At 34.9% G+C, this 25,876-nt stretch overlaps 1 protein-coding gene across 1 annotated transcript; it reads right to left on the bottom strand.

The window, feature by feature from the left end:
• Positions 1–1,600: 1,600 nt before the first annotated feature.
• LOC146166529 (uncharacterized) lies at positions 1,601–25,334 on the bottom strand. The gene is given in 7 exon segments (XM_083388687.1): positions 1,601–2,216; positions 5,403–6,147; positions 11,357–11,463; positions 13,649–14,101; positions 14,104–14,169; positions 20,474–21,213; positions 24,688–25,334. Coding segments are annotated over 7 exon segments (3,282 nt in total). The 3' UTR covers positions 1,601–1,692.
• Positions 25,335–25,876: the final 542 nt, after the last annotated feature.

The raw sequence follows: 25,876 nt of genomic DNA, 5'->3' as shown, positions 1-25,876 counted from the left end.
AAGTTTTAGCGAAATTGTTTGGCATGATTCCATTGGTGTGTGACTGGGGGTATAATGACATTACAGACATATTCAACTTAACATTACCTTAAAAAACGGCAAAGTAAAAGCGGCTTGCAAAATATAAATTGTTACAGGCTGTGTTTCGTGCAAAATGTTAAAAAAAACTTGTACTTAGATTTTGCCACTATTATGCAAACACGTTGAATACGTTAGTTCTGGCATAAACCTATGAAGAATACTTAAACTAAATGAACCTTGTCTGTGCGTGTAAGTATGCCATATCTAGCGCTCGATATAACTTGGCTCGCCAAACCCTGAGGCTATATTTGCTGCAGTCTTGCGCGGCAAAGCGTATACAGTGCGAAAAAATAAATGGGAAAATAAACTATTTTTATTATGAAATCGAAATTCTAATTAGAAGGGTAGAATTTTGTCTGATAATGGTAAGGGGTTCCGCATTATATTGTTAGAGGATTATCTATAGTTTATCTAATTTGCATTAACAAGCTTTAAAGTCATAACTGATTTTTTGCGACTGTAGAAATATGTTTTTATTTTTAATTGCTATAAAGCAAGAAATATATACGTATCATAGAGTCTCGTTATACTTTGCGCTTCAACCAGGTTATTTTGTTAAATATTTAGGTCGCAGTTTTTAACGGTTTATATTAGGAGAGCAACTTACATGTAAAAATGTTTAGAACGAACTATAACGACGTATGTAAGTAGTTTGAATATACGCGGCTCTTACTGAAACAACTTTTACTGCCACCTGAAAACTACATCTGCCGCTGCTCTTTTCACTATCAAGTCTGACCGCTATTCAGCAAGATAACACCCACTAACATTTAGCCTAAGCGCAATGTAATTGCTAAACATAAGTTCAATGAACAAAACCTTGCATGCGCTAGTTCAAGCCGTGATATTGTTCAGGAATCGCTAGTCGATCTAAGTTGGCTCGCCACACCCCGAGGCTATACTTGTGCATTCTTGCGCAGCGGACCGCATAGAACACCGTATTGCCTTGTTGGGCGAACTTCAATCAGACGTTTGAAAAGGGAAATCTAATGAGACAACCTGGCGTTTTATTGAAACAAAGTAAGTTCGGCCGTGATTAAACAGGGAGGTTTACCGCAAGATAGAAGAGCGGAAGGTGAAGCTGGAACAGCTCAGGGAATTAAATACTTAATGTTTCATATTTCATTAATGTGATATTATTGTATTTATGCATTTAACATGCAGTCAAATTATGACGTCAAACTCACAAAAAATGACATCTACTTGCCTTAGTAATGCATTTCGACTTGATAACATTATTTGCTTGATTTAAAATATTATTTTTGATATAAGTTGTCTTATAGTGTTTGCGACATTTTTATGCGGTTTTAAATAACATTTTTGGGGTGCGGTTTGTAAAGTTGCGTAATACATGCGGAAGTTGGTTTCCTGCCTAATATAAACAGCAGATTTTGATTCATAAATTAGCATTTAACAACTTGTTATATTCTTCAAATTTCGACTTTTACAACCATTGTTGTGTTTCATTTTCTTTAAAATTTAAGTTCTAATTTCTATGTTGAATATATTAAAAAAACTTTTACACGTATACTATATGTCCATATCTTTGGTTAGATTTGAAACTAATCACAAGTTATGGTTTTTGAAACATTTTTCTATATAGTGCGTTCTTTAGTGTCTATTAAGCGACTTCCGGCTAAAACACTTTCCACATTCTTCACATTTGTGCGGTTTTTCTCCAGTGTAAATTCTATGATGAACTTTTAGACTTTCTGCATGGCTAAAACACTTTCCACATTCTTTACATTCGTAAGTTCTTTCTCCAGTGTGAATTTTTTCATGAATTTTAAGATTTGAAGCCTGGCTAAAACACTTTTCACATTCTTTACATTCGTAAGTTCTTTCTCCAGTGTGAATTTTTTCATGAATTTTAAGATTTCCTGCTTGGGTGAAACATTTTCCACATTCTTTACATTCGTAAGTTCTTTCTCCAGTGTGAATTTTTTCATGAATTTTAAGATTTGAAGCCTGGCTAAAACACTTTCCACATTCTTTACATTCGTAAGGTCTTTCTCCAGTGTGAATTCTTTCATGTTTTTTAAGATTTCCTGCCTCGGTGAAACATTTTCCACAAACTTTGCAGTCATACGGTCTTTCTCCAGTGTGAATTCGTTCGTGTACTTTTAGGTGGGAAGCTCGGTTAAAACATTTATCACAATAAGCACATTCAAAGGGCTTCTCTCCAGTGTGAATTCTCGTGTGAATTCCAAGTGCGGAAAATGATGCAAAAAGTTTCTCGCAAACTTTGCATTTGTGTTTCTTGAAGTGAAGTGTTGACAAATGTGCATTGAGCTTATGACGCTTTTTGAACAACTTTTCACAAATGTTGCATTGAAACTCCATGTTGTTGTTTGTAATTTTGTCATTCTTTGTTGGATCTATTCTTATATCCTTCTTAGAAGTATCCATTTCATCGAAGTCAATTTGTTCTTCACAATCGGACTCTTCACTTACAGCTTGATGTTCTTGTGATGACCAATCTGTTATCGTGGCAACAGAATCATCAAAAAAATCCATCATCGCTTTTTTTTTCAGTTCTGTCGTAACAAAATCGCTTTGCTGGTTTTGCATGTTTTAGTTTTATGTCTAAAATGTATGAAGTAGCTCTCACATATAATACGATGCACTGCATACCCACGACCTTTTGCCAATGATCTTTCATAATGGTTGATGCAACTAAGTTATTTTAACGTTTTTTTTGTTATGTGTCTTAACTTTTTTATATACACCTTAAGCGCAAACGTGTCAACAGACTATTATTGTTATGCTGCACAATTAACAGAAAAACGTTTATCGTTTACCAAAATCTTTCAATAGTGATTTTCTTTCTATCTTCAACCAAATTCTTAGTTTATTAGTAACCTTTAAAATAACAACGCAACAACACTAGAGATAGACCGATATATCGGTTTACCGATAATATCGGCCGATATTTGGCTTCTACCGATATATCGGTATCGGTAAATGTAGGCCGATATTTCAGTACGAAAATATGATCTAATTTTTTCTGAACAACAAACAACTTACCCATATTTGGACCAAAAAAAAAATTGGGTTGTAGCATCACGCCAAGTTAATATGCAAAATAACAGTTTAATAATTTGTCATTTATAAAAGTTTATAACTGAAACGTTATTTGATTTGTATTTTAATTAGTTCAATTTTTAAGGTACAAAAAAATCGGTATCGGGTAACGGTTCAAAAAATCGGAACAAGACTAACAGCGTGCTCGTAACTTCATGACAATAACAATATTAAAGAAATGCATTCAAATACTTTCTCGAGTTCACATATCGCCCCTTAACCAAAAAGTAGTTAGGTAAGTCCTATATTAACTATGTGTGAGGTTGCAAAATTAGTAAAACAGCCCAACTAGCGTTTAACACAGCGTTCAGTGTTTTGACATCAGAGAATTCTGTCCACTGCTTGACCTGCCGCCCAATTAACATCGCACTTACCAGCTCTGTAAAAAACCCTACACATAAAGCTACTGAGCATAATGTATACTGTTGCTCTTTTACTAGAGACGACGTCCTATAATGGTTTATCAGTGTTGACAAATGTAGGCAACAAAGCTTGGTACTGCTGCCTAGATGTGGTTCCTATATACCAGGCTGTCATACGCAAAATAAAATATAAGCAATGTTGAACGCTTTTATCGCACATTGCTACTTTACGTCCAACTGCCTGCATTATAGATGTGCGACTATGCGCACTGTGCAGCTTGTCTGAAACCAATAACTTCCGTTTCCGCACGCCCTAAACGCATGACTGGTTCTATACATCACAAAGCTGATTTTATATACAAACAGGGTAGCGCAGTTTATTTATTGTGGGGAACTTATGAACAGTCACGTTGTTATTATTTTTAAATTTGGCACCATTTACAGATGTCAATGAAAAGAAACAAGTTATCGTTTTATTAGTCTCAAACCCATGGAAGGTTCATTAAGCATGGCTGGTTTCACATACATACAGCCTTAGCGTATTTGGTTTATTGTTTTGAAAATATAAATATACTTTATAAATCAGGGGTGTCCAAAATCCTAATAGAGTAATTTTTGCTAAATGAATTACAAAAATATCCAGTTCCAGTTATTATAATTGTTAGGGCAGCAAAACACAAAAGCTTTGTACATCGTATATATAGTTAAATTTATGTTTTGTAATTAAAACATAAGACGTCAGAAAAAATGTGATGAAACTATGTTTACAAAACAAAAGATAAGATGTATTGTAAACATTTTGACTAAACAAACATTTATAAAAAATTAACAAGAAAAATAAGAAAAAAATACAAGCAAAAGCAACTTTCTTACCATAAATTTTTACGCTTAACCGAAAAATCTTATCAAGCACATTTGGCGAGTTTTTTGCAACTTTAACATAACAACTCTATACAAGAAGTGTACATCAAGTTACATCCTCTGGAATAGATTGAAGTTAGACCAGGGCATATTTATAATTGATTTCAACCCTAATAAAATAAAAGTATCAGCTGACTGATTTTTGTTCAAGGCGGTGCGCTTCTCAGGCTGTTACAAACTTTTATCGTCGGCATTATGTGTTTTGTTGGAGGTCAAGATTCTGTTGTGGAAATAAATACCAAGCTTAAAAAACGTTTCAATTTTCTCAATCCTCGTTATAGTTCGTTTGTATATCGGCGCTACAACCAGCATTTTTTAATATTTTAGGTTGCATTTTCTAACGAATAATTTGCCTCCAGAATCTACTGAATTCACATGTCAGTAGTTTGAATGTACGCGGCTAAAACGACATTTGCTGCTGCTCTTTCACTAGCATTTCGTCTGACCGCTATTTATTTTAGAATAAGGTGGAATAAACCATTTGTGGCGAAATCATGACATTTAATTGTAACAGATAGAAAACACAATACTAAGATTTAAGGCAAAGTAAAAGTTATCCACAACTTCAATGTACAGAAACCTTGCTAGCGCTACTTTAAGCCGTGATATTGTACAACAGCAACAGCTATTAAGCTCGCCACACCCCGAGGCTATACTTGTGCATTCTTACTCCGATAAAATCATGAGACATTTGGCAACAGCTATACGTTTAAATTACAGGTATAATTAGAAATGTATTATAACAAAAGTATTTCGACGAAAAAGATTATTAGCATTATTATTACCACTAAAAGAAAAATGAACCATTCTTGATTGTTGATTATTTCATTTTCCTGCAAAGTTAACATTGTAGAAAAAAACGTTTAACAGGTAATATATTAAGTGTAAATTAAAACAAATTTTAAACCGTTTGCTTTAAAAAGCCAGAGTGAGTTATTTTATGTCGATTAAAACTTTTCGGATGGCTAAAACCCTTTCCACATTCTTTGCATTCGTAAGGTTTTTCTCCAGTGTGAATTCTTTCATGTCTTTTAAGATGTCCTGTATTACTAAAACACTTTCCACATTCTTTGCATTCGTAAGGTTTTTCACCAGTGTGAATTCTTTTATGATATTTAAGACTTCCTGCCTCACTAAAACACTTTCCACATTCTTTGCATTCGTAAGGTTTTTCACCAGTGTGAATTCTTTCATGTTTTTTAAGAGAACCTTTATGGTTAAAACATTTTTCACAAACTTTGCATTTGTAAGGTCTTTCTCCGGTGTGAATTCTTTCATGATATTTAAGACTTCCTGCCTCACTAAAACACTTTCCACATTCTTTGCATTCGTAAGGTTTTTCTCCAGTGTGAATTCTTTCATGTCTTTTAAGATGTCCTGTATTACTAAAACACTTTCCACATTCTTTGCATTCGTAAGGTTTTTCACCAGTGTGAATTCTTTTATGATATTTAAGATCTCCTGTCTGACTAAAACATTTTCCACATTCTTTACATTCGTAAGGTTTTTCACCAGTGTGAATTCTTTCATGTTTATTAAGATTCCCTGCCTTAGTGAAACATTTTCCACATTCTTTACATTCATAAGGTCGTTCTCCAGTGTGAATTCTTTCGTGTACTTTCAAGGTTTGAGCTACGTGAAAACATTTATCGCAATAAGCACATTTAAAGGGTTTTTCTCCAGTGTGAATTCGAGAGTGGTTTGAAAGTTCGGTAATTGTTGCAAAAAGTTTCCAACAATTCTTTCATTTGTGTTTCTTGAAGTGAATCCTAGACAAATGTGTATTGAGTTTATGACGCTTTTTGAACAACTTATCGCAAATGTTACATCGAAACTCCATGCTGCTTTTTTTAATTTTTCCTTCTTTCTTCGATTAGCCCCAATTATTATATCATTCTTAGAAGTGTCTATTTGATCCAAGTCGCTTTGTTGTTTACAATCTGACTCTTCACTTACAGGTTGATGTTCTTCTAAAGACCAATCTGTTATCGTGGAAACAGAATCATCAGAAAATCCACCATCGCTTTCATATTTTAAATCTTCCGACGCAAATTCAATCTCAAAGTTTGACATATTTTCTCTCTTAATCAATAAAAATTAGCCAATATTTAATCATATTGTAGCGAACCTACCGATGTGCATCCACGTTCATCGAAGCGTGTAGATCGCCTTTTTCCTATTTCGCAATTGTACATTTATAAACGCGTGTTTGAGCTTTTGCTACCCCTTTACCTTGACTTAACCATGTCGCAGCTACGCAATAAAGCATCAACCGCTTTACTGGTGACCCCGCATCTTCAAAACGATTTTTGAAGGTCAAAAGAAGAAATTGAACAACTGGAGTCTAAGCAAAGTTAGTTGAATGACTATCGCCTGTTCTACAAAGCTTCCCACGTTCTGGGGAACACAGCTAGGATTTTGGCTACTTGGCTCGACACAACGCAATCGAAGAGCGCTTGCTTTCGGCATCTGCGCTTTCCTGATAGGAACGCGCAACGCAGCAGCTAATCAGCATGCCTTCACTTTGGGACAACCAAGACGCAATGCTCTTCGCTTTAGTTGTTTATTCTTCCCGGCAGGAACGGCAGCGCGACTTTTTGTTTATAAACACGTTTTCTCGGGTTAACAGAAACACCTGTTTCACGAGAGTAGATGCCCGCTCTGCTCGAGACGGTTTCTCGTTGGCACACTCGTCCCTGGTGGCTATTACAACACATGCCGGAGGATATTCGATTGGCAAGGCCGCTGAAGAAAGCTGGTGCTTTTACGCTCGTCTTGAACGTCGCACCAATCCACAGGGTTCCGTTCTTAAGACCGCTTATGGAAGCTAGCCTACCTGCGTTTGGTACTAGCTCTTCCTCGCTCGTCTCGAACGTCGCACAAACCCTTCAAAGGATCCGTTCCCAAGACAGCCTATGCAAGCTCGCCAACTATTTTCGCCGTCGATGCAACCCGCAATATATTCACTACGTCACCGACGTGGCGCAGTTGAGAGCGAATTGAACTCGCCCACATGCATTTAGTCGCTTGACCATGGCCAATGTTCTCAAAAGTGACTAACGAAGCAACCCGACGAACTTCCCTGCAACCTACGCAACTTCACACATGCCCGCTTCTGGAGGGGGGTTCTGTAGCGAACCTACCGATGTGCATCCACGTTCATCGAAGCGTGTAGATCGCCTTTTTCCTATTTCGCAATTGTACATTTATAAACGCGTGTTTGAGCTTTTGCTACCCCTTTACCTTGACTTAACCATGTCGCAGCTACGCAATAAAGCATCAACCGCTTTAATATTATCATCAAACCTATGTTGTGTCACAAATAGAACCAGCAAGTTAAACTATCAAAACACAACACAAGTCTGTAGTAATAGTACTTTGCAATGAGCCACATTCCTTGCTTCTAACTTACTGTATTATCTGCAAAGAAACACATTCCTTACTTCTAACTTACTGTATTATCTGCAAAGAAACACATTCCTTACTTTTAACTTACTGTATTCTACACAAAAAACATTCCTTACTTTAAACTTACTGTATTATGCGCAGATCAATATTTATTAGTTTTAACTTGGTGTATTATCTACAAAAAACACATTTTCTACTTGGGTTTCTAAATACAAACGAAATCAGTAAACCAATGAAACAGTAAAACCAACATTCTAGCAATTTAACTTACTAAACTATTTTAGGGTCAGTGGCGTAATTATCGACGTTAGCATTTTAAACACTCTTATCTGAAAATATAATTGTTCTACTAAATGAAAACAACGAAATGAGCCAGCAACAAAGTTACAAAGGTAGTAAACGAAAAAAAAAACACTGCAGCATTAGCAGCAGAAAAAAGAAAGCGTGTGATGTAATAGTCAAAAGATAATTAGCAAAGTTTGAGCAACAATTTAACATTTATTATGCTCAAGAAACAAAACACATTCCTTAACTTCTAAATTCATGTATTAATCGCAAACAACCAAACCTTCATGGGAGGATTATTACAACAACCTTACTTTAAATTAACCATTGGATATAAGGTGACTAAAAGATTCTAATTTATCTAGATAACCGGTTTAAAAATGGTAATGCTAACTTTAGTAACCTAAGGAAATCTGCAATGCACATCTAAAAAAACGTACAGATATAACGTGAGCGTAAAAGCCAATCGAAAAGGCTCTCGTCAATTTTATTGTTAGAAAGGTACAAACTTATATAAGTTATACTCTACCGATTATAAAAGTTACTTACAAGTTGCAACATTTTTGATTTTCTGTCACATGGCTTAGTATACTAAAATAGCCTATTTTATTCACTGTGACATTTTGCTGCGGTTTACTGCCAAGAAAATAGACTTAAAAGTGAGAGCCTTAACAGTTCAACTGTACTAGCTCGTTCAATCACTTAATACAAGTTATTTCACAAAAGGCTCAGGCTATATTACTAGCAACCGTGCGCGCTGGAGCGTAACAGCAGAGCGTGACCAACAAAAGAAGGTTTAATCAGTGGCTGCTCGAGTTTTCGATGCTGCTTTTTAAATGCTCTTACTCTTATTATTATATTTGAATGGTTGGTTACGTTTTCTGCATTTAGTCTTGATACAATTCAAGCTTCCCCAACCCAACATATATAAGCAACTAAAATAATCTTGCTGTTTAAATGAATACGCACCTTACTTCCACTAATTAGCATCACACTTACAACAATGTAAACAACCAAACACATACAAGCTACTGAACGTAACGCATACTAAGTGTCCTTCGGTGCTTTATCTGTGTTGGTTTACAAGGGTTAAAACTGTTTCCTAGCTGCTGTTAATATGATGCTGTCTCATGTCCACATTAAAATATAGTTGTGACGTCCAAAATTTAGGACTGTCACGCATAGGCTTACAAGTTAGCAAACCTAGGCTTTTGCCTTTGTCGTAGGTGACGTCACGATGAGTCAGAAATTCACAACTGTCCTCTAAACTGCACAAACTGTGGTTTTCAGTGTTATATTATGGCGATGAAGGTGAAGGAACGGTGCATGAATTCGGCTACGGATAAACAAATACAGTTGGTATCCCATGAGGGTTCATTCCAAATCTTGACATACAAAGGCGTTTACATCATACAGAACATGTTGGGATTATACAGTAGAGACACATTGAGCTTTCTGAAGTTCACAGTACCTAGGTGTTTAGCATTACGGCGTTGGTTTAATCGTCTAAACATTTAAAGAATAACAACAAACAAAATGTTACCAAAACACTTTACATAACTAGACATTAACTAAATTGCAATTAGCTTACATTAAACTAGCATATAAACAACTAAACTTAGCCGATTCCAACAGATAACTGCCATACAAAGACTGCAACAAAAAGTACACAAAGACTGCACTAAAAAAGGGTGTGCTGAAACCACGCCAAAGTACACAAAGGAATCATACCGTAACGCATGGTCGCACTTGACAGAAAAACATAGAAAACTTATAAAACACTGCTATTTTGTCCGTAACAATGGTGTAATATAAATATATAACTGCCATGTTTTAAAGCATCACTTTAACCTCACTTTGTTAAACTATATACCACTGCATGCATTACAGACGTACGATCTAATTCAATAACCTTCGTTTTCTTAAGCCCCAAACGCTTGGCTTTATGTCCACAGGTTGGTTTTGTGTAACGCATGACTGGGTTTATGCAACGGATGACTGGGTTTATGAACCAGCTAGGATTGGAGTGGAAAATTTGATGCTGGAAACATATTGATTTGAACCCCACTGTCTTTTTTAGTTGCATGTAAGTACAAGCCGTAATAAACTAGAACTTCAACTCTAAGTTGGCTCGCCACACACTGAGTCTATATTTCCTACAGTCTTGCGCTGCGGACTGCAACAATAAGTTCCACAATTTTGTGGCATATTGATTTAAAGATTTAGCAAACTCTTATCTGTCCTTTTTCTTTTATCGACATTGAACACTGTTGTTATCGCAATCGAACCTTTCACCTGTAACTCGGTTTAAAACTTGCCAACAGTCTTTGTATCAGTAACTTAACACCATTCTTAGATAACTTCCAAATAGGTTGAGAAACACTGGTATAGGCAGTTACACTTCGATATATGTTCGAAGCTCGCGCAATATTCACAATTTTATTTGCAGAAATATTTAAAGTTTTTCATCATTGTTGTGCTTCATTTTCTGTAAAGCAATTTCTACGTTTAATATATTAGAAATATTTTTTACAGGTATAACTATTTGTGAGATTTGTAGCGTCATAAGTAATAATTAGTGGATAATTTGGAATTTATTGTATTGTGTATTTATCAAATATTTTATGATTTGTCACTTTTTCACGCCTTTTACCAAACACTCGCTGTCATTCTGAGAACAAAGCATTCGGTTGTTTCACATATGAATAATGTTATATCGTGACACATATTTTCGTTATAGATAAAAGTATTTCACCTGTGTGAACGCGTTATTGTTAAAGTTCCCGGCTGCCAAAAAGGCTTGGGTTATAAATCATTTCCGCTTTCTCGTGTCTCCTTCTCTTTTTCATGCAAACTTTCAACTTGGATATGCGAAACTTATATCAATATATATCCAGTCTTGTCTAGTTAATACAGTGAGTGGTTGTGCTTGCCGGCATTAGCCGGTTTGCCCATAATAGCCAACAAAAATTTTGTGGATTTGTAATCAGACAACAGCAATACTTATTTAAGCAATAGTGAGGTTGATTGTCGAGGCAAATTAGTTTAATGAGACTTGTAATCAATACGCCTGCTTCAGATTTAACACTAATCACAAGTTTTGTATTTGAAGGTTTCTTTTTAGAGTGCGTTCGTTAGTGTCTATTAAGACTTGATGCCAGGTTAAAACATTTTCCACAATCTTTGCATTAGTAAGATATTTCTCAAGTGTGAATTATTTTGTGTCTTTGAAGATTTCCTGCCTGGTTAAAACATCTTCCACATTCTTTGCATTTGTAAGGCTTTTTTCCAGTGTGAATCCTTTCATGAACTTTAAGACTTCCTCTGCCTGGCTAAAACACTTCCCACATTCGTTGCATACAAATAGTCTTTCTCCGGTGTGAAGTCTTTCATGATCTTTAAGACCTCCTGCCCTGGTAAAACACTTTCCAGTTTTCTTTTTTTCAGGCCCGAAACGCATGGATGGTTCTATATAACGCATGACTGGTTTCAGATACATACAGGCTTATCGTAGGTGCTTATTTATTGGTTTGAATAAATAAATGTGAAAATACTCCTAATACTTATATTTGGCAATTCGAAAGTTTTTAAATTTTAGGTTAAACGCTTCTGTTCAGTTTAATAGAATGGATGAATTACAAAGATGCTTGGTTTAACTAGTGTATTATAAGGTAATATTGCGCAACAATATATACATTATGATTAAAGTAAGATTGATATCACCACAAATCATTACAACGTTTCTTTTTCATTGACTTTTTATACAGATTTCGTTCGAATGTTTGTCGTTGTTTAATACGTTATAAAAAAACGTATTTAAAGTAATTTTACACGAATTATAAAGCGTTTTGGAACGAGGTTTGGTTTTAAAAGCTTTGCCCGGTGTGAGTACTTTTAGGCTTTTGCAATCGCATTTTCATTGAAATTAATAAGTTCGTTCTTTACAATCAGACTCTCCACTTAAATAATATATAATTTGATCTAGATCAACATTTATATATTAACTGCTTAATTTTAATAGGCCAAAAAGCAAAGGTGCTTGGTTTATAGCTAGAAAATCAAATTGCAATGTATGTTTTTTGCGCAATACACATAGCTGTACACTTCATTTATCAACCATCTCATATCAAATGAAAAGACGGGGATGCACAACGTCCTGAAAATGTATCGTTTTATAAAAACAATCTATACATGCAACTGGTAGGGATAATTACAAACTCTTTACTTAACACAATTGCAACGAGAACAGGGTTAGATAAAGATTCCACATGTTAAAGCAACTGTCTTAACGATAATGCTCAAATGTTCTGTTTCTTTATTAATTTCACAAATTGAATACATCCCAATTAACTGGAAGTTGGTTCCGTTACTTTTAAGTCCATAAACTACAACATAGAAAGTTGCACATCGATATGTGTTCAAAGCACAATATTCATATTTCCTATAAATTGCAGATATATCTTTAATTGTTGTGCTTACTTTTCAGTAAAGTTGTTGCAATTTCTACCTTTAATATAATAGAAAACCATTTTACAGGTTTTAACTATTCGTCGCTTTTCCATATCGTTAAACAGTAGTGTAGTTCAGTATAGATTCGGGCTAAAACATTTGCCACATTCTTTGCATTTATATGGTCTTTCCCCAGTGTGCACTCTTTTATGAACTTTAAGATGTCCTGACTGGTTAAAAAAAATTCCACAAACTTTGCATTCGTAAGTTCTTTGTCCAGTGTAAATTCGTTCGTGATTTTTCAAGGTTCAAGCATGGTTGAAACAATTATACATAAGGACGTTTAAAGGACTTTGCTCCAGTGTGAATACCATAATTACCATAATGGTTGCTTTTCCGTAAAGGAGCAATGCAGCACAATATGTTAAATGTTTTATTATTAGAAGGTTACTCATGGGCGTCGAAGTAAAGTTGTACACAAGAATGTTATAACAAAAACGTCGAAGTAACACTTTACAACTTTGCGATTGTTGGAAATTCTTCAAACATATAAATATTATGCGTCGGTCGACTTTACAAATTGCCCGACGTACGGCATTTTAAAACTTTATTGAAACTTCTGGTTTCATTAAGTGAGATTAAACATTTACGTGTTTATTCTTAAATGTCAATTCCTGGTTTGTTTTATATACGAAACCTATTTCACATACCTTGGATGCGTGTTTAGTTTGGTATCACATTTCTGAGTGCGCCTTTACCATGTCCTCCCTTACAATTTTGCTGAAGTGGCATAAAGTACAGCATACGAAGTTATACATCGATATATGTTTCTAAATGCATATTTACATTTCTGTTAAACTGTGCATAGTTTTTCATTACAATTTGCAATCGGCATTGTATTTCATTTTCTGTAAAGTTTTGTTCGCAATTTTTACGTTAATTAAATTAGAAAAATAGTTTTACAGGTTTATTTAGTTATTTGTGAGATTTAAACCTTATCACAAGTTTTGTTTTAAAGCTTTCGTTTTTAGAGTGCGTTATTTTATGTCTTTCAAGACTTCCTGTCCGACTGAAACACTTTCCACATTCTTTGCATTTGTAAGGTTTTACTCCAGTGTGAATCCTTTCATGGATGTTAAGATATCCAGCATTACGGAAACATTTTCCACAAACTATGTACGCATACGGTCTTTCTCCAGTGTGAATTCGTTCATGATATTGAAGACTTTCCAGGTGGGTAAAACATCTGCCACATTCTTTGCATACATAGGGTCTTTCCCCAGTGTGAACTCTTTCATGAACTCTCAGATTCCCCGCATTACTAAAACATTTTTCACATTCTTTGCATTCATATGGTCGTTCTCCAGTGTGAACTCGTTCGTGAACTTTCATTGTTTGAGCTCCGTTGACACATTTATCGCAACAAGCACATTTAAAGGGCTTTTCTCCAGTGTGAATTCTTTCGAGATATTTAAGAGATGCTGCCTGGGTAAAACACTTTTCACACTTTTGCATTTGTAAGGTTTTTCTCCAGTGTGAACTCTCATGTGACTGTTAAGATCACCTTTTAATCCAAACACTTTTGCACAAACCTTGCATTTGTGTTTCTTGAAGTGAACAACGCCCAAATGCTGTTTCAGTGCGTAACGATTTTTGAACAACCTTTCGCAAACGTGACATCGAAATTCTGTATTTTGTGTTGAACGATTCTTGCTTTGTTCTTTCCTTGTAATCGTTAGATCCAAGTCACTTTGTTCTTCACAATCGGACTCATCACTTACAGTTTGATGTTCTGGTGATGACCAATCTGTTATCGTGGCAACAAAATCGTCAGAAAATCCATCATCGCTCTCTTTTGTCCGTTGTAACATAATCGCTTTGCTGGTTTGATATGTTTGAATTTTACTTCTGAAAAGTAACAAGTTGTAAATAGATTAATGCCACAGGTTGACATAATGCACTTAATAGTTCTTTTACAATTTCTAATTCAAATATTGGCAAATCTTATAAATTTTCAACTAAGTGTGTTGTCAAAAACTATAACATAGAGGATTGTCATCGATTGTTGTGACAAAATTTTAAATCTTTCACCAACCCTTATCCGTGCGTTTTTCGCGCAAAATATTTTATCGCAATTGACATGAAAATCTGCCTGTTATTGAAATCGTATCTTCCAATAACAATTCGATTTTAACCTTTGCGACCAATGTTTCGAATTTCATTAGGAACTCAGTAGCAACTTAACATCATTAAATGATCTTAAGAATCTCCAAAATCACTATTTCTTTTTAATAAAATGTGTTTTTCAAAATACCTAATAGTTATGACAAAACTGATGACAATAATTAGCGAAATGGTAAACTAATTTTACGCGTGTTTTTAAATTGTACTTAAACTCAAACATTAAAAAATGTGTATAGGCCTGAGCCTTTTTTGAACTTAAAGTTAACACCTGGCTGCGTGTTGCATTTTATAAAAACAAATTTAAGCAATTCTACAAGAGCACGAGCTGACTAAATCAGTCTAAAATAAATTTTAAAACTGTTTGAACTATTACAACTCCTTTTAACAAACGCTTTATCCTCTCTAATTATACTTGAATAATACTAACCTTGTCTAGTGCGTAAGTACAAGCCGCGATAAACTAGAACTGCAACTCTCAGTTGGCTCGCCGCACTGTGATGCTATATTTTCTACATTCTTGCGCAGCGTCTTTAAAGCAGACATAAAAACAATGTCTTGTGCGCAAAGTATAAAATCTTTGATAAACTAAAACTGCCACACGTGCTCTCGATATAAGTTGGCTCGCCATTCCCTGAGCCTATATTTACTGCAGTCTTGCGCAGCAGAGTGTAACAATGTATACACATACAAAAGCGCTGAAGATTTAAATAGCTAACGGGTATAATATATTGTTTAACTTGTTTTATGAGGCTTTATGGTTTTTACTTGTTGGTAAATATATGAAAGACTGGAAATATTTTAGATTAGTCCGTTCATTACAAAAAATCTAAATTTGTTCAAGCAAAGACATTAGTTACATTGCTTTTGCTGTATTTTAGTTAACCATACTTTAAAACATTTTTCCTTGACAAGCACGCATTTTTTAATCAAAATAAGATAAATAAGATTAATAATCAAACAAAATACTTAGTTATTGTTTAAAATTAACTTGATAATATGAGGTAGTCGAACCTACCCCAACCGGAACGTTAAGAACCGTTTTTTAGCTATTTTTCCCCGAACCGTAACCGAATCTAAACCGTTTTTGTAAGATTTTAAGGAGCCCAAATAAACCGAATATTTGAAAAAAACAACTTAACCTTCTTAACTGAACCCGAACCTGTCAAAAAAGCGGTTTACTCCAGCATGACGTCACAACCCGCATGCTACAGAGTCAAGTTATTGTCACGTTCGAAACATTTTTTGAGATACTTTAATTAACGAGCTGCTTGTTTTAATGCGTCTCGAAATTAAGATTTGCTACGAGTTACAATTCGATAATTATACTCTACATTTAATGATCCACAATTTTGAGTTGAACGCAACTCGTATTGTATCTGAACCGGAGCTGAACCGGAACTTTGAATTGGGAACAGAAACTGATTTCGAAAAATCCTTGAACCTGGGAAAAAGTCAAATGGTTCGACTCAAACTTTTTCTTAAATTGAAAATAAAATGACCAATAAGCGAGAAACTAAAACGCTAAAGTAAACGGAAACAACACAAAAACAGCCAAACCAAGTTTATTCAAATTTGTTTAGTTTAACGAAAATAACATGAAGAAGAAAAAGAAAAGTGAAATCGTGTTGTGGGAAAGCTTAATCAGTAGTCGCACCCGCACCACGCTAAGATAAAATAAAGAGCTGATTTCCCATCTCAACAAGGGCTCGTAAGTGAAACTTTACAATTTCACGATTGTTGTAAATTTGTTTAACGTAAATTAATATTTATTGGACAAGTTTAAATTATACCCGACGTACGCCATTTATAAAATCACATTCCCCATATTCAAAGTTTTATTATGTAAACTTTAGGTTTCAATACCTGAGATTTGTTAAAAAATATTGTCTATATTTGTAAAAAACAAACTAGCTTTTTCTGTGTTGTGGCATTTCAGTGTTGCTGATTCAAAGAACGAAAACACGACGATGTTCGGCTGTTATATTGCTTAAAGAACCCACTCTGTAAAATAACCATAATATTCATTATTTGTTTATGTTTCAACATTCTGTTGTGGCTTCAGAACCCTCGCGTGGTTGCATAAATATTTACTTTAATTAGTTTAATGCGAGTGTTTAAACTCATGAATTGTCGAATGCAAGTTACGCGAAAACATGACGTCACAATGTTACTTACTTTTCACTAAAAATTATCTAAGAACTATAAAACAAAACACTTTAATTATTTTTTAAATTTAACTTAATAATATCGAGTAACAAATATATCCAAAAAATGAAATGAAAAGTAGACGGAAACAACACCAACCAGCTAATTCAAGTTTATTCACTTTCTTTAGTTTATTGACGCACCTTTAGTTAAATGAAAATTACCATAAGTAGCACCCAAAGATAAAACAAAAACCTGATTTCCCTTCTTTTAACGTTATAACATGGGTTTGAAAGAAACACTTTACGATTGTCAATTTTTTTACCATTGTGAAACTTTGTTTAACGTACCCGACGTACGACGTTTATACATAGGCATTGGCCATATTGAAATTTTAATGTAAACTTTTGGTTTCAATAAAAAGATCTTTAAAAATATTATCTAGTTTTGCGTAATTTAAGCCATTGCGATAAACCTTTATTCAATTACTATAGTCATGTCGTACATCGCTGTGAGCAGGGCCGGATTAACCAATAGGCTAATAAGGTTATAGCCTTATGCCCTGGAAAAATTCGGCCCTAAATTTGGTTAAATTTCTGTAAGGCTGATAGTGATACAGATCCAGTACCGGTACAGTACAGTTTTTGCTTAAAAAACGAATTACTGAATCGAGTTAATATGTGCCTTGTGTGTAAGTAGATAAATAAATCGTTTGACTTATTCTGCAAACGAGTTAAGAACTATCTACGTTCTGTGCTATCACTTTTAAGGGGAACATACATAATAACCTAAAATGCATCAATACCTGAAGCAGAAAAATCTATAAACCCATAGTATTAAAACCAATGACATAATAAACCAAATACGCAGATTACTGCCCAGTACTGAATAAGATCAAAATCGTCTGAATAAGAGACTTAAATCTGTCAAAATACGTCCTAAATTCATCGTAATATTGCCTAAATGGCAAAAATAACGCTTGAAACTGTATAGGGAGAGGTTATGGGTCGATAGGGTGCTGTGTTGGGTCTGTCATCGGTCGTTTTGGTGTCACGTTTGGACGCACTCGTTTGACCAGCGCCATTAGGGCGCCGCCGTTTTTGCATTAGATTTTTGGCCCTGTTTGGGGTTATTGGTGGGTAATGGGGTTAAAATTATTAGGGGATCAAGTGATATACTTAGCGGTAAGGTTTGAAGTCAGGTAAAGTTTTGTTTAGGCTTGATTCTGACCATTTAGGTCTTATTCCGGCGGATTTATGGTTTATTCCGATTTAGACGGTACTACGACTATTAGGTATTTTGTTTTATTGCGACGTTGATGTTGTTCTAATTTCGGTCTTATTGCTGGAGTCCCTTTTAAGCATAGAGAGTGATGTTGTTATAGGTTTGAATGTCGATGACATCATTCATGAGGTTGGTTAACACAACACTATAGACGCGTCTGGCGTTAACGTAAAACGTTTTTAAATTTCGGTTGCGGAAGTTGAAACAGTTTAACTTTGACACTTTTGGTTCGGAACGAGGAAATTTGCCGTTAACGCTAGTAACCGTTTAAGTGTGATCTGGACAACGCTAGCGTTTTGCGACAGACGCTAACGTCAGAAGCAAAACGCATTTAGTGTGAACCAACCTATACGTAGGCTAGCTGCAAGGCAAGGAAAATTAACTGTAGGCTAAAGTGTAATAGGGGAGATGTGGGGCCATTGGATCATAGGGGCCAGCGACTCGGAAGCTTTTCCCCCTTTTTTTTAAAAAAAGATATTTAAAGATTTAAACAATGAAACGACTTTTGAGGCAAAAAAGAAAAATTATCTCATCTAATAGAATCTGTATTTTGTTCTAGAATCTAGTACAGGGTTTCTCAACCGTGGCCCTCGCCCCCCTTGGGGGGGCACGGAGAGGTCATATGTGGGCCACGGGCATAACTTTCTAGCTAGGTCGAAGTTTGCAAAACCCAACTACACAAGTGTCTTCATTTATAAGATTTGCGTGTTAACTTAAATTTGTGATTTTAGTTATGACCTTTCTTGTAACTGGAGATCGACCGATATACCTTTTGGACCGATACCCAAATTTTTACCATTTTGTCAACCGATTCCCGATACCGATTCTTTTATATACCTAAGATTTAGTTTTATTAAACTATTATTTTGCATATTAACTTGGCGTGATGCTGAAACCAATTTATTTTTGTTTGTTACAGGAAAAATTAAATCATATATTTTTTCTAAAATATCGGCCAAAGTATCGGCCTACATTTACCGATACCGATATATCGGTATATCTCCACTTGTAACGTATTGTAACTCATTTTTCTGACACGACTTTTGATTTACTCGCAAGTAGGGATGTTCAAAGTAGAATGTTGTATCCTTTTATTACGTTTTGTCGCGAAGTTTTACGCCTAATCGTACGTTTGCGTGTGGCAAGATTTGATAAAGGCCTGTCGCTGTGGAGAAACAATTATTGTATATGTAGCCATTTGGTGCGGCGTCAGCGTTTTTTCGGACAGTCACTTACTTAGCGATACCCTTTGCCTAATCTTTAAGCTTTCTGGTGCAGAGATTTCCCAATTTTCTTAAAGAGTTTGCAAAAGAACATTCCATCGTGAAACGCGCAAGGTATGCCACGGGGTTACTCAAGGTCAACTTTTAGGCCAATATTCATCAACTAGGTTATGTACAGCGTACGGTATTTGGCAAATATTAATACCGCATTATTAAAATAAAAATCTAGGAATCATCTCGGCGAATGTAGAGTGACAAAACATTAGTCGAATATAAAAATATCTCGGCGGAGTCCAAAAATAAGCTTTGTAATGGTTTTAGTTTGATTTGAAATGACTGATTTGTTAAATAATTAGGAACTGCCTTAATTTAACTTTTCTCTTCTCACAATTTAAGCTAAGTGCTGTGGTATGTTGAAGGGTAGATTAAACTTCACGTTACGACCTCTAAATCCGATTTTAGGACGCAATTAAACCTGCAGATATAAAAACTTCAAAAGTGAACCACTGTCCCTCATCTCCCCTACACTATGAGTCTATGACACTTAATTACATTTATTACATGTTTTTATATTATGTTTGTGGTATTTTCCGGTATATAATTTCAATTTTTCATGTATGTGTTTTTACTACTTTTTATAGATTCGTTTGCAAAATTAGGCCCTTTCCTGGTAAATAGCCTTAGGCCTACAGGACCCACAATCCGGCCCTGACTGTGAGTTTTTACAACACGCAATCAAATGTTTTCCTTTTTTGTGTATTATAAAATATTATTGCATTTTTTTTTGTATTTACAGTCATTTTAAATTTAGATTTTAATTTATACTAAAAGGCGTAAATAAGTCCCACAATTCCACATATTTTGCACTTATATGTAAATGTCAATCCCTGTGAAGTTTCAAATGCGCAACTCTTCCCAAAAACCTCAGAGGAGTGTTTATTCAACAAACGCATTTCTTTTAACTTATCGAGAATCCAATACAATTTGGATTACACAATGCCATCTGGTTCATCTTCTTTAGAGTGTGTTTTTTGTGTCTATAAAGACTTCCTGCCTCACTAAAACACTTTCCACAATCTTTGCATTTATAAGGTTTTTCTCCAGTGTGAATTCTTTCATGATTTTTAAGATTTCCTGCTTGGGTGAAACATTTTCCACAATATTTGCAATCATACGGTCTTTCCCCAGTGTGAACTCTTTGATGCTCTTTAAGACTCCCTGCACGGCCAAAATATTTTCCACATTCTTTGCATTTGTAAGGTTTTTCTCCAGTGTGAACTCTTTGATGCTCTTTAAGACTCCCTGCATGGCCAAAACATTTTCCACATGCTTTGCATTTGTAAGGTTTTTCTCCAGTGTGAACTTTTTTATGAACTTTAAGACTTCCTGCCTCACTAAAACATTTTCCACATTCTTTGCATTTGTAAGGTTTTTCTCCAGTGTGAACCCTTTCATGAACTTTAAGACTTCTAGGATTACTAAAACATTTTCCACATTCTTTACATTTGAAACGTTTTTCTCCAGTGTGAATTATTTCATGCTCTTTAAGATGTCCTGCCTGGCTAAAACATTTTTCACATTCTTTGCATTTGTAAGGTTTTTCTCCAGTGTGAACTCTTTGATGCTCTTTAAGACTCCCTGCACGGCCAAAACATTTTCCACATTCTTTACATTTAAAACGTTTTTCTCCAGTGTGAATTATTTCATGTTGTTTAAGATGTCCTGCCTGAGTAAACCACTTTCCACATTCTTTGCACTCATATGGTTTTTCCCCAGTGTGAATTCGCATGTGGTTTTCAAGTTTGAAAGTTGTTCCAAACATTTTCCCGCAAACCTTGCATTTATGTTTCTTGAAGTGAAATCCAGTCAAATGCTGTTTTAGTTTGTAACGATATTTAAAACACTTTTCGCAAACGTGACATCGAAACTCTGTATTCTGTGTTGACATATTCTTGCTTTGTTCTTTCCTTGTATTCATTTGATCCAAATCACTTCGTTCTTCACAATCGGAATCTTTACTTACAGGTTGATGTTCTTCGTTTCAACAGGAACACCAGGAAAGTTGGTGGTTAAAGATTTATACTTTATTCCTAAAGATATAAATTTTAGCACAACATAGATGGACGATCTAACCTCATAACAACAAATTAAGGTGCGTTTAAATAACGACTGTGACAAACCACGTTCTCCATTACTGAAACAATTTGCTGAGAAGAATTCGTTCTACTACATTAGTACTCGGGATTTTTATCTAGCAAAGTGTAACTACAATGCTATTGGCCCATGTATGCAGCCTATTTTATCAACAGTCTTCGATCTTTGTTAATAATAAATGTACGTGACTTTTGCAATAAAAACCCATTTTAATAAGGCACATGGAAATTACAAAATTCCAGCACCTGGCAATACAGGTTACGAGAACTCCCCCAAAAAGACTTGCTTTACGCTATTCTAAAAAAAGGCCTGCCAAATGTTTAAATAAATATTCAAATTAACATCGTACGTGTATAGAGAATTACTAAGCCACCCTAAGGCATAATAAAGTAATTTTGGCATAAAAGAATATGAAGATGTGTAAAAATCAAAAGCTAAATAAACAGAACCAACTGTTTTATTGCGTTATTTAAGCCACAATAGAAACAAGTTTGGAGAGAATTTACAGCAGTCTAAAATAGCATACATAAAAGGGAGTTTCGAATAGAACAGCTAGTTTTTTTAACATCCGCTATTGCACTTTTAAGGGCCAAATCTGCCTTTTTTAAGACTCACAAGATTACAAAGCAATAACAAGCATTCCTAGCAACTTCTAATAGTTCTAAAACAATGATAAGTCTATACCTTTGAAATGCTGTAATAATCCCGATTGACATTTATCACCGTGTTATACACAAAAGGACTTTTATTGTTTTCTCTCGTTTGTAAACTGTTCGTAAAACTACTCGGATATAACTTTCCAACTCACGACCTCGGTCATACCGAAACCGTCGCTTTACCAACTGACCAACACAGATCAATGCCTGCTGCATTCTGTTAGTGCAAACAACTTACCGAAAATTAACAGAAGCATAAACACGTCTGTGGATATGACTGACTACATGCGCCTATTTGGGCCAAATATTGCGCCAAAATTGTTATAATTATAATTGCGCCAAATTGTGGCCTAAAAATATACTGTAATTGTTCTGCAATCAAAGTAGGAAACAACGACAAATTTGTCATCAAAGCGAGCAGTAGACCTCGTATATAAATAAGTTACTGTAAGCCTATATTCTTGTGCGAATTGACACCGTTTGTTTGCGCCTCTTACGTGTATGTTATATCTTTTAATATGCATTTAAAAAAAAACTAACTAACTTGACGAGGTCGAGGCCACGCGCTCTTATTTTCTGACAGTAATTAACAGCAATAAGTCCTTGTGTCTTGCATTTCAAAATTTACAATAAAGATGCATAACTTTTAAAATCCTAAGGACTTACTTAGCTGTCTTATAAATGTTTTAGTGGAAACATAAAAAATTAGCACATATATACTTGCCTTCTACACATTTTCAATATTTACAGCAAACTAGCCTAGTCAGTACAGCCTTGTTCAGCAAACTCCACTCACTCCAAACACTAACATGACGTTAAACACATTTGCTGGCTTGGTTTTATCGGGTCGAACGACAAGATGCTTCCTGCTCAGGGAAACGAGAGCTAATTGTCCTGGCGCGGGGATTAACAAAGCGGCGAACACTGCACAGTAAGCCAGGATAACGACGGGTTCGATGCACGCAACGCTGCTGCTAGCAGAGTGTTACTTATCGCAGCAGCAAATGAGATTATTGCGCGTTCAGTGATGTCTTAACATATAACCGCTTTACTAGTTTTATACAGTATTAAAACAATTCCACATTAGAACACCGTGCTATCTTGCTGAGCAAACTTAAGTTTACTGAAACAACGCAAGGTATTATAGGTTGACAAACTGTGGCTCGCACGTCACATGCGGCTCTTTAAGATAGTTTTTCAAAGATTGATAAAGTTCTGTTACGCGACAGGTAATGTTGTTTTTTTTTATATAAAAAGACGGTAATGTTTTTGTTTTACATTTTAGTGTTGCTGCTTTGAAGAACGAAAACACTACGATGTTTGGCTGTTATAATGGCCTTAATAACCCACTGTAAAATAACCATAATATTCATCATTTGTTTCATGTTTCAACATTCTGCTGTGACTTCAGAGCCCTTGGGTGGTTGCATAAATATATACTTCAATTAATTTAATGCGGATGCTTAAACTCATGAATTGTGGAATGCAAGTTACGCGAAAACATGACGTCACAAAGTTACTCACTTTTCACTCAAAATTATCTAAGAACTATAAAACAAAATATTTGATTATTTTTAAATTAAACTTAATAATATCAAATTTTCTAAAATTAAAAATTTAGATAAACTTTAAGCCACAAAAATATATATCAAAAAAATAAAACGAAAAAACTCAACGTAAACAACACAAACCAGCCAATCAAAGTTTAATCACTTTGTTTAGTTTATTAACGAAAATTGAATTAAACAAAATTAACATGAATAAGAAAGAGAAAAGTGAAATCGTGTTGTGTGAAAGTTGTTATCAGTAGTCGCACCCGCACCACAAAAGAGAAAGATAAAACAAAGAGATGAATTCCCATCTACAATGTTATAAAAAAAAGTCGGAAGTAACATTTTACAATTTTGGGTTTGTAAGAAATTTGTTTAACGTAAATTAATATTTATTGACCAAGTTAACATTAAATACCCGACGTACGCCAAGTTTATTTCTTTACGCAACAAGATTGCTAAGATATTAAAATCAGAAAAAGAAAAGTAATGAAAGCGTTACAGAAATGGTGTAGAGATGCTTCAACAACTTAAAGCCACTCTTTTAACGAAACTACATCAGATATTCGGAAAATTCTGAATTCCTAATTTATCGATGTTAGAAATTTAATCCTTATGAACTGTTTCTTCCCTTTTAATTTTGCTGAAGTGGCATAAAGTACATCACAAGAAGTTATGCATCAATATATGTTTGAGGCTTTCACATATTCACATTTTCATAATGTTCAGATGTATTTTCATATATTAAAAATATTATTGTGTTTAGTTTTCTGTCAACGCTTGTTCGCAATTTCTACGTTTATTATATTAGAAAAAAACTGTTACAGGTATAAATATTTGTAAGATTTCAAACTAATCACAAGATTTGTTTTAAAAGGTTTCTTTTTTAGAGTGAGTTCTTTTGTGTTGATTAAGATTTGATTTCCTGTTAAAACACTTTCCACATTCTTTGCATTTGTAAGGTTTTTCTCCAGTGTGTATCCTTTCATGATATTTAAGTGACCCTGCCTGAGTAAAACACCTTTCACATTCTTGGCATTGGTAAGGTTTTTCACCAGTATGAGTGTTTTTGTGACCTTTAAGACTTGTTCTTAGGCTAAAACACTTTCCACATTCTTTACATTCGTAAGGTTTTTCTCCAGTGTGAACTCTTTCATGATCTTTAAGATGTCCTGCCTGGGCAAAACACTTTCCACAAACTTTGCATATAAAGGGTCTTTCTCCGGTGTGAATTCTCACGTGGTTTTTAAGTGTGGTAAGTTCTCCAAACAGTATCCCACAAACCTTGCATTCGTGTTTCTTGAAGTGAACTCTAGACAGGTGATATTTTAGTGCGTGACGATTTTTGAACAACTTTTCACAAATGTGACATCGGAACTCTGTACTCTGCGTTGAAATATTCTTGCTTTGTTCTACGCAATCGGGCTTTTCACTTACAGGTTGATGTTCTTGTGATGAACATTCTGTCATGCTGCGATATTTAGAAAATCCATCTTCGCTCTCTTTTTTCAGCTCTTTTATTACAAAATAGTCTTCGTTGTTTGACATTTCTACTAATTTTCTGAAAAAAACGACGTGCGCTAAATCCTTCTTATTTTGTGAATATTAATTTACTAGGCTAACAAAGATGGCCGACATAACCTCATAAAATCAAACTGAAGGGCGATTAAATAACGACTGTGACAAGCTATGATGTCTATAAGCGATATAATTTGATGTGAAAAATGTAACATTACTACTTTACAACAGCAACATATATTCCACTTGTAACTACACAACAGGGGCCGTGAAGCTATTTTTGTCGCTGACCAAAGTACTCTTTTTAGTTCTATAGAATGGCCCACTATGTAAAACTACCATGAAATAGTTAAAAATTCTATGTCACACCAATTTTTAAACAAGTGTAATGAATGTACGGCTATCACGCGGCCAACAAATACAGTATGACACTAATCTATTCAAAGTAACTCGCGGCCCACCAAAGATGGTGGTTCTGCGGCCCACAGTTTGCCGACAAGGTTATCGCCCAATCTTTAGTAAACTTATACAACGTACCTTGTCCACAATTTACAATCGAGTGTTATTTTTGC

Source organism: Ascidiella aspersa, chromosome 1 (genome assembly GCF_963924565.1).
Source record: "Ascidiella aspersa chromosome 1, kaAscAspe10.2, whole genome shotgun sequence".
In the NCBI taxonomy this organism is placed as follows: Eukaryota; Metazoa; Chordata; class Ascidiacea; order Phlebobranchia; family Ascidiidae; genus Ascidiella; species Ascidiella aspersa.
This window is presented reverse-complemented; position numbering and strand designations above follow the sequence as displayed.